Below are 13,686 nucleotides of genomic sequence, written 5' to 3'. Positions count from 1 at the left end.
CGATTCTTTGCTATGTCTAAATTACAAATGGGTGACATTGTGGTAGGAATGGTGAGGGTAAAGAACGTGCTCAGGAAAACACAGGCCATTTAATCATACCTTCCTTGCCAAGGTAGAAAAAGAAAGTGGCATCTCTGTAGGCATTTTCAGGAGGGTAAAGAACTATAGAGACATTTAAGGAACTACTGCGAAGTCCAACATTAATTTTGTCTGGAATTTCCATTTCCTACCTCCAAACCTAATCATCTTTCTTAGTGGAGAGTAATTTTGTCCCTTTCTGTTTTCTCAGCATAATTTAACACAGTCACAAGAGGCCATAATTCATATGCTTACTGCTGGGTGGCTTCAACCCCTGGTACATGCATGTTGGTCCCATTGGATGACTTGTGCCACTGTACAAGCAGTACAGTTGCATCGTACGGGACAGCCAGGCCCATGCCACCAGTGGTTCAAGCTAGTGAGTGTGGGTATATATAGAATTTGACCTATCTAAGATTCTTATTGTATAAGATGTATTATCTGAAAGTATTTTTAAAATTGGAGAGACAAAAATCACCAAGTTGAAAATGCGGTGGGTTGACTGCTGTCAAATTTGAAGTTAGCTGTACTGTCTTTATATCTGCTGATAATTAAGATTTCTTTCTGGCAGTTCAAAAGCTTCACTGTGGCAGAATTGTTTGCAATTTGTGTTGATATGTTTTTGTGACATCCTCTAGTGCATTTTTCTTTTTAGATATTGAAATATTTTAAGCTGAAACTATGACTCAGAGATGGGTATAAGAAACCAAAGACGGGCTGCATTTGCTATACTTTCCCTACTTTTCCTACTCTCAAGTTTTGCGTCCTTTGTCAACTATGCCACAGACACAGGCTGAGAATTACGTGTCGTTGGGACAGCTGCACAGGAGTCCTCCCTGAGACACAGACAGTTCTCTTCAGATCGCCTGTAAAGCTTATAGCAGAAGAAGACTCACACTTAGCAACTAACTACAGCCTGTCTTTGCCTTTTGCCTATTGTACTGCTGACTAGAAGGGAAAGTAAGAGGAAGTCAAGCTGTGATCTGTTTTTTCCATTGATGTTTGTTTTGAGATTTAGTGCAGGTGCTGATCAAATGAGCTGGAGATTATTTTAGGAGGTCAGTAAAGCAAATGATTACCGCAACCAATAATCGAACATTGGGTTCTTTCTCTGTTTTGCTCCTGAGCATTTTTGTTGGAGTCTTTCTCAGGCCTTTGACTTCCTTCATGACAAGTGTGATTTTAAACACTGATTGTTGTCTGTTACTTGATTCTTAGTATATTTAGCAGAATGAATTTGGATAGACTGTTCCCTTGTAAGGCAAGCTCACAAGATATAGGAGATAGTGGCGTGGTGATATTTCATCTGTAAAGATTTATTGGGTGAAAGTCTGTTTATACTAACATAGATATTCTGGAAATGGCCGTCACACAGTATGAATAAGCACTGCTGCCAGTGTCCGTGGCATACGCACTGGCTCTGGCGTGCAGAGGTTGACAGTGAAGAGCTTAACTCTGAGTGGAAACTCAGCTTAATTCATTAGTAATGGAAAGTAATTACTATTAGAAAGCACCTGCAACATTTCTTATAAAGGAGTCCCTAAGGGGGCCAAGGAGATAGCTCAGTGGAATAAGTTCTTGCCCGGCAAGCACAAGGTCCTGAGTTCAATCCCTGATACCACCAAAAAAAAAAAAAAAAATAGAGCCCCTCCCTTTCATATTGGTTACCAGTCCTGCTAGTATGTGATCTTTACAATCTATGTGGAGTTTAAGCCTCTGGGAAATATAAGTCTGAACTCACAAGGAATCCCGACATGTTCAGATTGTGTCTCTTGCGCTCTACTGTTCTAGTAGCAACCCAGTAGGTTATCTGATGTACGACCTCAGAAAACAGCCCCCTTTTTATCCCCTAAAAAATCAGGTCAAAAGTCCGGGTGCTGCTCTCACACGGATGACGGCCTGCTGCTACAAGGTAAAATTCTGCTATTTTTCACCTCTTCATGCAAGAGCTCATGTAGGAACACTGCGAATATCCCATTTGCTCTCCTAAAGTTTCTCTGTGTACCACCCCTGCCTAGAGAGTTGCCTTAAAGGAACCCGATCCTCAGACCGTGCCGCTGTGTTCTCTGTACTTTGCACCGTAAGGCTAGCAGACTCCAGAGCAACAGTGGGCTCTGAGACGTCAGCCCAACAGTCACTTTTTCCTTATGTCAGGGGCTGGTCTCAGGGTGTTTGATGGGACTGCTATCTAATTGACATCTATGTTGTTGGGTTTGCATTACATATATTCTTTGGCTTTTTCAATCTACCCAGTGAAAACCTTTTCCCAATTTAAGATTCTATGTATGGATCATTCAGATTCCCCTTTCCCTTTGCCTCATCCAACCCATTAGAAAGCTGTATTTTCTTTCTTGAGTGGGAATTCCATTTCTGCTCTTTTGGAACCACGAGACCTCTCCTCTTATAATGTAGTTTTTAGATCCTTCAACATCTCCCAAATTTACTGTCCTTTTTTGGAAAACTTTTAAACTAGAATAGAAAACTTAGTTTTAAGTTCTTATTTCTTGCAAAAATACTGGCTGTTACTTCATTTTGAAGCCATCTTATTCAGTAGGATATTTTGTTCAAATAAAATTTCTTATAGAGTCAAGTTTGCTATTACTCAAACATCTTAAAATACTTACATTCACCTTTGGTGAAAAGAATGACCTAGTTCGTTATTTACTGAACTAGCATTTCATAAAAGGTATTATCTAACACCTACACCTTGCACTTTGTTCACTAATTTAACAAATATTATCATTCATTTTTCTGATGGTTGTTAACTGTAACACTCATCTTCAGGGCAACTAGATTTCAAGTAACTACCAAAATTGCACCACTACAGTTTAAAAATAAAATCATTCAGTAAATATGCTTTACTATGGCCATTAAATAGTTGTTTTTCCTTTAGAATTACATAGTATTTGCCAGCTGGTTGTTTTCCTGTTTCTTATCCTTATCTCCTAAAAAGTAGTATTTTGTACATTTACTAGATTCTTATCTGTACCATGTTATTTTCTATAAAGTGTGCTATTTTATATATTTTATAATCTCACATCTTACCTTAATCTAAATTCTTACTGCCCATTTATTAATAAGAATTTTGTGATACAGATACATGTACTAAATTATGCTGATGTAAATTTCCAAAAAGCTTTGGATGAAATTATCACATTTAACCAAATTTTTATAAACATCAGAAACATACCTCTTTTTGTAGATAAAGCAAAATATGACCCAAAGCACAAGGTTATTATAGCTCTAAGTCAAATGAATATAAATACAAAACTATTATAAAAGAAATATGAATACTTCTACAAACAAATAGCATTTTGTTTCAGAAGCCAAAAATGTTCTATACTTATTTTTTAATAAATTGTAATAAATTACATTGAAATTTATCTGCACATACAGAGTAGTTTGAATGCTGCTCAAAAATTAGGGGCTGGGAATATAGCTCAGTGATAGAGCACTTGCCAAGGACGCACAGGGATGACTTCAATCCCCAGCTCATCGAAAATAAAAGCTTTATTCCACTTAAATTTTAAGATTTCAGTAACATATATGATGACATTCCTTAGTGGTGGAAAAAAACCAGCAAATATCATTCTTGCTTGATTTTTCTTCTCAGAATGTCTTTTATGTTAAAATGTGATGGTAAAATTATACTAAAAATGCATTTATCAGGACTTGAAAGACAGTGAGAATGATTCAAGCTCAGAGGAGGAACGGAGAGTCACTACCCGAGTTGTTCGCCGGCGTTTGATTATAAAGGTACCCTGTAGCCGGACCGCTGCGGGACATCGCAAAATATTAGAAACTCCTTTGATGTGATCTTAAAACTCCAGCATGCTTGATACCTCAGTGGCTCTCTTTCTTTGCATACTTGAAAGCTTATAAAAGCAACAACTGAAAGGAAAATTGTGTCGCATGGTAGTGTGTGTTTGATGTAGGCCTGTTTGACATGTGGCAGTTATAACTGTATCTGATAATTCTTAGCATTTGCATCTGGCTTTTCTTGGAAAATGTGATATGCTTGAACAAAACTTCTGTCTAGATGGGAGAGTAGATCACATAAAATTCAGTGTTCAACCCAAACCTCAAGGACTAATGAAGTATGAAGTAAGCTGAAGAAGAACAAAAGAAATAAAAGCTTTCCACTTGTCCCAAATCCCTACTGCCATAAGATTTACAGGAAAAATCAATTCTTCATTATTAACTCCTGGTTGAAATTTTTAGGCCATGGCTTGGCACAAGTATAGGTGACATAATGCAAATGTAGCAAAACTTAAGTAGGTTTTTAACTATGAGAACTTGCACAAAAACATTAAGTTATATTCCTAAGTATAGGAAGCAATTTTTGCTAGAAATGAAACATTTAATTCCACCCCAGCATAGCAAAATTGAGAACACTATAAATCATGACATTTTTCTCCACCAAGGCCTCTTGAAGCACTGACCTGATGGATGGCAAAATCCACCACAACGCTCTTGCCATCTCCTGCTTGTCTTCACTCTCTATTTTTAAAGGAAGCTCTCTTGATGTCAGAATAATTGCATACAAAGAACTAGGTGGCTATTTTTCCACTGCACTTAAAGCTCCTTGGTTGCCAGTTGTGGAGAGAAAGGAAGAGAAATATCTATTGAAGACTATTTATCAAGTTTTCCCAGTCCTGGAATGCAGGAGACCCCAGAGAGAGGCTCGATTTGATACCAAACACCTCTGAATCCAGCTGTTGTGCTCTTGAGGAGGAGCAGTAGAGAGAAGAGGAGGAGTTGTCAGGCCTGCGCTGACGAAGTGGTTGTAAGACTAGAAACCATGAAAAACTAAGTCCTCATCTAAATTTTGAGCTTTCCCCCAGTTAACTGTGAGCTCATGGGGAACTCTCGGGAAAAAATGCATGAATCACTTCAGAAATCCTGCACAGGCAAACAAATCACTGATGGCTGTCTAGCGCATTTGCGAGTATTCCACCTGCTGTCTACGAAATCCTTCTAACCAGTCGCCCATCGTGTGTTCTCCGGGCAGAAAGGGGAGTCCTGTTGGAGTCAGGTTTTCTAGACACAGGTGCGTGTATAGCATACCTTTTGCTCACATTTGCTGGTCTCACCATACGTATCTTCAAGGAATGGTAATTTAAAGGGAAAAGTCTAGAAAAGCCACAGCAGAGAGGCTGTTTTCCAACTTGATTTTATGCTTTGTGTATGACTTACTCCTGCGCCTCCACAGCCTCCCCATCTCCTTTATACAGCTGTCCCATACAGAACAGACTTTCCCATAAAAGAAGAAAACAGTCATGAAAGAGAAAGAGGGAAGAACAGCTATCTTGAAAGCAGGGAGGAAAGATGCATTTCTCAAAAGACAAAACAGCAGCAGCAGCAGCAGCAGCAGCAGCATCTGCCCCACCCCACCCCCGTGCTCCCAGCCCATGAGAATTCTTCCTTTTGACTTCCTAGCGCTCTAGAAATGCATCTGCAAACTAACTTATAAGTAATTTTATTAGAATGAGAACCTGATTAATAATGGATGACACATCAATTTATTAAGGGCACAAGTCTAAAACAAATGTACTGTGGTGCTGTGGGCTTCACAAAGCAGAGTCCTATCCCCTCCCCCAAATCCCTACTACTTGAAGTTGGTGTAATTTTAGAGGAATCTCATGAATGGAATCACCAGAGAAAGAGTTTTATAACTGGCTAGAGAATCACTATAGTTATCTCGGAAGATACAGGTCTAACAAAGAAAGCGTAAGCTCCACATATATAGGCTCCCCCTGGTTAATACTTTCCCACTGAGGTTCCAGGAACACTTGGAGAATCACACTTCTATTGCATTTCTCTTTATTCCGTATGTTGCTATCTTTCTAAAGTACAAAGAGCTAAAGGCCCGTAATAATAACACAATAAATAGGACATGGAAATCATCTGTTTCAGCAACATAAAATGACAATGTCAGGCCCTAGAGGGACCACCCAGACTAAAATTATTTGTTTTCCTAGTTGACAAAACTAGATGAATTAATTTGCTCAAAATCACACAGTTGGGCAAGAATGGTTCTGGGTCAGAACCACTCGAATGAAGTACTCTTCCCTCCATGCTGTATTTCTCTTCCAGAACAAATAGAAGGAGCATTTTTTATGAGATTAAGTCAAGGATTTGTCCACTCAGACCTTTCCACTGGCAAAGATAATAGTGGTATTAGGCTGTCATTACTAGAAGCTATTTGATGGGGTCGGAATGCTGGGAATCTGACCTGCGGCACCCATGCTAATCTAACCCTGGGCTGAGCCCATAGTTACACTGTCTGTCATGTTAATCCCTCTCTTTTGGGGTTGTCCGTCCCTTCCAGAGCTCGCTTTGTCTGGGAAGTGTCTCACATGGTCAGAAATCCATGGCTACAAGTCTTAGCAACTTGTACGATAAATGGGATGAAAGTATGATTTGATGATGTTTATCTTTACTTTTATGTGAATCCACTCATTTTAATGGAGTTGTAATTCTTTTTTACACTTAATGGTTTCAAATCATTATGGAATGAGTCTGGTCAAATTCTTCCATTCATTATGGGACTTCTAAAGTTTATCAGCATAATCACTTATTTCTAGATAATTTGATAATATCACAAATGTAGTAGTAGTTTCAAATGCTTAGAGTCAGTTTAAACTGTTAAGCAGTTTTGTAAGCTTGCTTACACTGCTTAGCAAATTTATTGAATGCTAAAATAAAAACTTTAAACCAACTCACGGACAAACTACCGTGAAGTGTAGTAAGTTCTCAGTGGTTGATTTTCACAATATAGCACAACTACATTTTTTTTTCAATTTTCAACATATTTTAATCAGAGAATAGATGTGTATTTTCCTCAGATTAAGCAGTTCAGAAGTTCTGCCTACCCATTCCACTTCCCAGAAATAAGCATTATTTGCAAACTGTTCTTGCATTCATACGTCAGTGTGTATTGTGCACACACACAACACACTCATGCAATAGGGTTTGCTAAACTATAACGATAATTATACTATAAATGATACTAGAAAATTTTCTTTTAGGGGGTACCCAGAATTGAACTCAGATCCTTGAACTTGCCAGGCAGGCACTGAGCTATATCTGTGGCCCAAAATTTGCTTTTTGCAAAATACATCTATCCTAGTTTTGGAATATCCAGGTCTTATCATGTAATGTACATCAAAGCAAATTGGTCTATTTCATACTGTTATTTAATTTATTTTTAAAAACTCTAGGAAAAGGGCCGGCCAAATAGCTCAGTGGATTAAAGCACCTGCAAGTAGGCACAGGGGATGGGGGTTTGATCCACGAGCCTGCCGTGCCGGCCCTGCCCCCCAGGTGTGCTAAAATGGCAATTGAAACTGGGTGTGGTGGCATGTGCCTGTAATCCCAGCTCTTGGGAGGCTATAAACGGGAGGATCACTACCAGTCCGATCTAGGAGTGAGACCCAGAACACCCTGCAGACCCTTCCCTAAAAATATATTTAAAAAGTAACTCTAGGAAAGGAAGTAAAAATTATGACATGCAATGCTTCTATCAGGGGTATAAAGACAAATGACATGTAAACACATGCATGTTGTCATTTCCACTTGCAACTTGTGGCAGCGTTTGTCTAAAATAGTTACTAAAGGGGCCAGGGAGATGGCTCAGAGGAATAAGCGCTTCCCTGGCAAGTGCAAGGGCCTGAGTTCAATCCCCACTACCGGAAAAAAAAAGGATTCATTCATGACATGCTCAACAGGGCTCTGTTTTGCTGCATTCCCCCGAGATCCTATAGTTGCGTACCACTCAGAGCTGGCTGTTTGTAAGAATTAGCTCTAGGACCGGGGAGATAGCTCAGTAGAATAAGCGCTTCCCTGGTAAGCGTAAGGGCTGAGTTCAATCCCTGGTTCCACAAAAAAAAAAAAAAAAAATTAGCTCAAAAATATTTTACTGATTCACATTTAAACTAGCTTCTTTTTTTCAGAACCTGGGATTGAACTCAGGCCCTTGTGCTTGCCAGGGAAGCACTGTTCTACTAAGCCATCTTCCCGGCCCCTAGCAAAAATTTTTATGACATTTTATTGCTGCTTTTGCTGTCCTTAGGTCTTTATTTTCTAGAAAATTAAAACTTTAAAAAATTATTCTCTAAGTATATGAAACCAGCCATAGGAAACAGAAGTAACAGTCTCCCAAAGCACTTGACTTTAGTACATTAGACAGTCATGGTCACTAAAGCTAAGTGAGATTAAGGAGCGGGTACCTGGAGCGCAGGACATGCTTCTTGTGAGATTAAGGAGCAGGTACCTGGAGCGCAGGACACGCTTCTTTCCGCCTGCGCCACAGTGAGGGCAGGTGAGGCTTGTGCCCTGCCTGCGGCTGTGATCTGTGTGCCTGGACGCTAAGGATCCAGAGTCAAATTGTTTAAAAAGTAAATAATGAAAACAGAACTTTGTTAGAAAAGCAAGTTAATTTTCATTCTTTTCTCCATTGCTTTAAGCCAGGACTTGCTTTCTCCTGGTTGGCAGGCACACAGTCTTGTCAGCATTGAGCACCCTGACAGGACCATCCAGGCCACCACCCTTTCCCTGCCAGTGACACTGAAAAGTAGAAATGTGGCTATGATTGAATCTGCTGTTTTTCCCCAAAAAATTGTTCCTGTCAGGGTGCTGAACTATCCTTCTCACCTTTTCAACAAGCCTGACCATCCGGTCACTGGGCCCCTCAAGTACAAGTCCACATTTAAGATACTTTTCCTTGTTCCCTTAAAAAATATAAGCAGCACAGATGGCCAGTTGAACGTTAGTGAAGAAGGTAATGTTGTAGCACAGCCCTGATTTTTGCTCTCGGAAGGGTTTCTCTTATAAGCCATAAAGCAGATGAAGAGGTGCTAAGGAGACTTCTCAATCCACCAAACTCCTCATGAGCAGGAAATTGAGAACTTATTTAGCTCACTACACTTTGACAGTTTCTACTTCTAAATCAAAGAGCAGTTACTAAAAGATACGATTTTAAGTTCCTTCAGTACTGCTTTTGTCCTCCTCTCCCCTACACACACACACACACACACACACACACACACTTTGGCCTACGGCAGTGGAGGTGGTTATCACCTCAGACTCTTTCCCTTTGTGATAGGACTCTTAACCTACATTCTTCATGAGACAGTTATTCTCACGGGAGTCCTACAAAAAGCTTGGGCAAAAATAAAAAAGTAAGATTGCTTTAGGCCCTGACATTTTTCATAATCATTCCAAAAATGTTTACTTACTCTTAGTAAGCAAATTTTTTTTTTTTTTTTTTTTTGGAAACCGGGGATTGAGCTCAGGCCTTTGCACTTGCCAAGGAAGCGCTTATTCTACTGAACCATCTCCCTGGCCCCAGTAAGCAAATTTTTAAACAAAGATGATACATAGCATACTCCCACTGAGGTAGGGTCTTAGTTCAACTGACAAAGTTCAATTCACAAGATCCCTAGAAGTGGAACTAAGAAAGAGACCCCTTTTTCAGGGTCAGAGCTCAATCATTGGCTGAAATGTTTCTTTCCAACAAATGAAGCCTTTTGGTTTACCTGTGCGTATCTGTATTCTAGTGACCTTTTGCAAATCTTTCTTCTTGGAATTGGTTGCTGACTGCCGTTCTTCCACGCGCTTGCAGTTTAGTGCTTGAAGACTGCTGACTGCCCCTAGCCATCCGTGAGGTCTGCCTTTTGCTCTCACTCTGGAGCAGCACGTAGAACTCACTGCTGCTTTTTTAGAATTGCAGAGCATGTGTGTGGTGTTTGCAGTGCTGTGGCTGTGTCCCCTTCGTCTGGTACATTGCTAACCTCTGTGCCGCGCCCTTTAGGGAGAGGAAGCAAAAAACATCCCCGGTGAATCTGTCACAGAAGAGCAGTTTACTGATGAAGAAGGAAACCTCATCACCAGAAAAGTAACCATCATTGAGATCTCATGCTTCTCTTGGAATTTAAGTTTCTTGCCTTAAAAACATTGCTGCTTTTGTGCCACAGTGCCACCCCGGGAAACAGAAAAATCTCTCCTTTTCACTATTGCTTCTTCCAGATCACTCGGAAAGTAATAAGGCGAATTATCCCGCAAGAGAGGAGACGGGATGAAGTGGTAATGGAGAGGGGCTGCCAGGAGAAAGTGGGGGATTAGAGCTTTGACTGCGCCCTAAAAGCGCTGCTAGCGGGCTGGCGTCTGCAGTGTGGCAGCTTGACGCCTTTGCTGCTTTTGACTTTGGCATTTGATCAGCGGGAAAGAAAGACTTCTCCCTAACACTCCTTAGTGACACTGTACGCAGTGCTCACTGTGTTCGGAGCTCTCCAGAGATAAATTCCTTTATGGGGACAGTGTGGGCCCTTTCTCTTGAGAAAGAAAGAAGATAAAACTTTGACCACCACTAGATCCCTCGGGGCTGCCCACATCCCGTCCAGGGCTTGGCCAGTGGTCTGTGTCTGCCTAGGACACAATAGAGGGCAATCTAAAGGATAGGATTTGAGCAGTAGGGTGACAGAACTCACAGTTCACAGTGTTTGCGTCTGATCTATGCACTGCCCTTTCTGTCATACCCTATAGGGAAATCTGTGTTGCATCTCACCGAGCAGGCTCTCCTCTTTGAGGCTGCCTCTCTCTACCGGGCCAGTTACAGAACCAGAGTCCTCCCCAAACTGTGTAATTCCTTCCAACAAATCTCCACCTCTCAAGAAAACATCTACTTCTTTTTCAGTTCTGTTTCCCAGGTCTTTTTGCCCTCTCCTATTTAAAACTAGAAACTTCAGTAGACTTATTTTATTTTATTTTATTTTTGGTAGAACCAGGGGTTGAACTCAGGATAAGTGCCAGGGAAGCACTTATTCTACTGAGCCATTTCCCCAGGCCCTTAAAGCATTTTCTTTTTTTCAGTGCTGGGGATTGAGCTTAGGACCCTGCGCTTGCCAGGCAAGCGCTTATACTACTGCGCTATCTCCCCCGCCCTTCAGTAGACTTCTTTTAGAGGGAAAGAATGAATTGACAGTTCCTCAGGACTAGCTCAGAAGACTAAAGAGGGCTACTTGTGTTTTCTTTGATAAGTAATAAAGTAAAACCTCAGTGTTGCAAGACAGCCTTACTCTCAGAACTGTGCTCCTGGAGCTTAGCAGAGCGAGCTTGCTGGCAGTTGATACCGCTGTGGCTCAGGTATAAGAGGACAGTGTTGGCAATTTCATAAAAGTAGAAGAATGCAAACAGTCCCTCCGGTAACAGTATTGCCATGGTATATAGTTCTTCATTAGTGCTTTACTAAAAACAACTTGTTTCATTACAATCGTTCTGCTGCTGGCTTAAAATATTTTAGGGTTCATTAATTTTCTTTTAGATTGGGATTTGAGTGCCTTGTGAAGTTTGGTGATGATTTCTTCTAGGCAACTACAAGAAATGGATAGGCTGCTGCTTCTTTAACCACTAACCTATGGAACTGGTGTGAAATCCGGTTACACTGTGTTCATTCTGGCAGTGGGGTGACACTAGGCCTGGGAGTTTTTGCCTTGGTGACACTAGGCCCGGGAGTTAAGCCAAATAGCCTGCATGTACTTCCGGGTGTGAAATGACAGAAGCACACGGAAAGGTTCCAGCTCTCCTAACGCAGCTCCTGGGACCAGAGTGGGAACCACTTTGAAAGTCTTCCGCCATGAAATCTTAATGTGCATATTCCTTTGAAAGCAGGGAGAAGCTTACAAGATGAAGCCGAAGAAGGAAATCCGGCATGTGGAAAAGAAGAGCCACGCATAACGGAACGGTCAGTCAAGGCGTGAAGCGTGAGGCCTCAGTTCCCGTGAAACTTCTGAACAAGTCGTTCAGATGTTGCCTTTCCTCTTGTTCACTAAATTCCACCTTGAAAAATATAAAAAAGTTGTTCTTTTTATGTTTATAGATGCACACATATGCCTGTGCATACAGTCTTTATGCCTGTGTGTGCGCATATATAGTCTTTATCATGAAATCAAAAGTAGGATGATATGATTTTTAATTATAGTAATAGACACAGTTTGTCACTGGTCTTCCTCAAAGGCGCCCCCTCACTTTGAACCCGTTTGCTCCACTGCTCTGCCACTTGGGGAGCACTTCCCAAAGTCTTCCCTCATAAGTGCGCGCAGCCGCACAGGCCTGGCTGCCCCGGATGTGCAGGATCAGCTCAGAACATTTACCTTACAGAAGTCACCGTGGCCCTGGAAAGAGCCTGCCAGCGCACAGCACCAGCCGGGTCCAGTGACTAGGTGGATGAGGCCAGGCACAGGGGCGTTCGCAGGCCTGCGTCTCTGGGCCTGGGCGTGGCAGCAGCGCTTAGCATTGTTCAGGTTGCACCTCCTAGAGACATGAGAAGAGACTTCCAGAACATTCTCAGGAAGTGGGAGAACAGTGGGATGGGTGTGATGGAGGGGAGGCCAGTCTTGTGAGACAGGGTGATGGCAGTGTGTCCTACTGTAATAATTTCTTTAATTAAGCATTGACTGTGTATCTTTATCACCATATAGTATATATAGCATATATAATGTAAACATGCACACACTAAAACTTGATTCTAGTTCACAGCCCTAAAGTTCTCCCTGCAAAGCAAGCAGGAGTCTCAATGTCAGTGTTTGCAAAAGCAACTGTAAAGGGTGTGGTTTTGAGTCTCCTCAGAGAGCTCGCTGTGAAGTGCCGTGGCCGTGTGCAGGCCAGCAGGGAGGCCGCTTGGCGCCCACCCAGTTCTTCCCGATGCACGCGAACTGGACTGACCAGCCTTTGCCATTTCAGCAGACTGGCACCTGAGGATGTATCTTCCTTTTAAAATATAACAGTTGCCACGTCCAAATTAAAAGAGTAAAACCCTGTATATTGCTATATTTGTAGAGATCAAAGTGAAATCATAAGAGCTTAACAGCCTACTGTTTATTTTCCTAAGTTAAATATTTACCAAGTGAGATGTGTTTACATTTGTCTGAACTTTTCTTTACAGACCACATCTTCTTTAAGTTTTTTCTAAATATTACATGGCATTATTGCTATATGCCAACAACTAGAGAGGCTCTTTGGAGGTTATATATAACATTTGCCATTTCTTTAAGACCTCCCACCCATATCCTCTGAGTGCCATGGTTAAAATAACAGCAAATAAACAGATTCTAGTCCCTACTCTCAGGTGCCTGCTGTTCTTCCGTGCCCAGCCTCCTGGTACTCTATCTGGAAGGCTAAGACAAGGAGCTGCGAAGTAATTTAGCTTCTCCTGGCACTGAGACAAACTGCACAGCACTCAGGGCTTCAATGAGAAGACTGATGTGGGGTCACCGTGTAAGTCTGTGGCCGGCTAGGTCTCAGGCAGCAAGGGAGCAGAGAGGTGGAGACAAGAGCACACCCTTCCACAGTCCCACTCCCAGGGAGACCATCTGATCCTTTTTTTTTTTTTTTTTTTTCAGTACCAGGGATTGAACTCAGGACCAGCGCTTGCCAGGCAGGCGCTTATTCTACTGAGTTATCTCCCCCAGGTCAGGGATACCATCTGAGATCTGAGCTGTATCAGTGACTTAAGAAGAGTCAAGGGCTGGGGAGATACCTCAATGGAATAAGTACTTGCCTGGCAAGCACAAGGTCCTGAGTTCAATCCCCAGTACCACCAAAAAAAAA

At 41.6% G+C, this 13,686-nt stretch overlaps 1 protein-coding gene across 1 annotated transcript in view; it reads left to right on the top strand.

Moving 5' to 3' along the window:
* Ank3 (ankyrin 3) overlaps positions 1-13,686 on the top strand; it is a 368,541-nt gene that overhangs the window by 344,983 nt on the left and 9,872 nt on the right. Inside the window, exons 43-47 of the mRNA XM_023706118.1 lie at positions 1,940-1,990; positions 3,748-3,834; positions 9,893-9,976; positions 10,108-10,164; positions 11,746-11,821. Of these exons, the coding sequence (XP_023561886.1) occupies positions 1,940-1,990; positions 3,748-3,834; positions 9,893-9,976; positions 10,108-10,164; positions 11,746-11,814 (348 nt within the window). The 3' untranslated portion in view covers positions 11,815-11,821. The remainder of the gene's footprint in view (positions 1-1,939; positions 1,991-3,747; positions 3,835-9,892; positions 9,977-10,107; positions 10,165-11,745; positions 11,822-13,686) is intronic.

This window comes from Octodon degus, unplaced genomic scaffold (genome assembly GCF_000260255.1).
Source record: "Octodon degus isolate 3935 unplaced genomic scaffold, OctDeg1.0 scaffold00240, whole genome shotgun sequence".
Classification (NCBI taxonomy): Eukaryota; Metazoa; Chordata; class Mammalia; order Rodentia; family Octodontidae; genus Octodon; species Octodon degus.
Note: the sequence above shows the minus strand (reverse complement) of the source record. Positions and strands in the feature narration are given on the sequence as shown.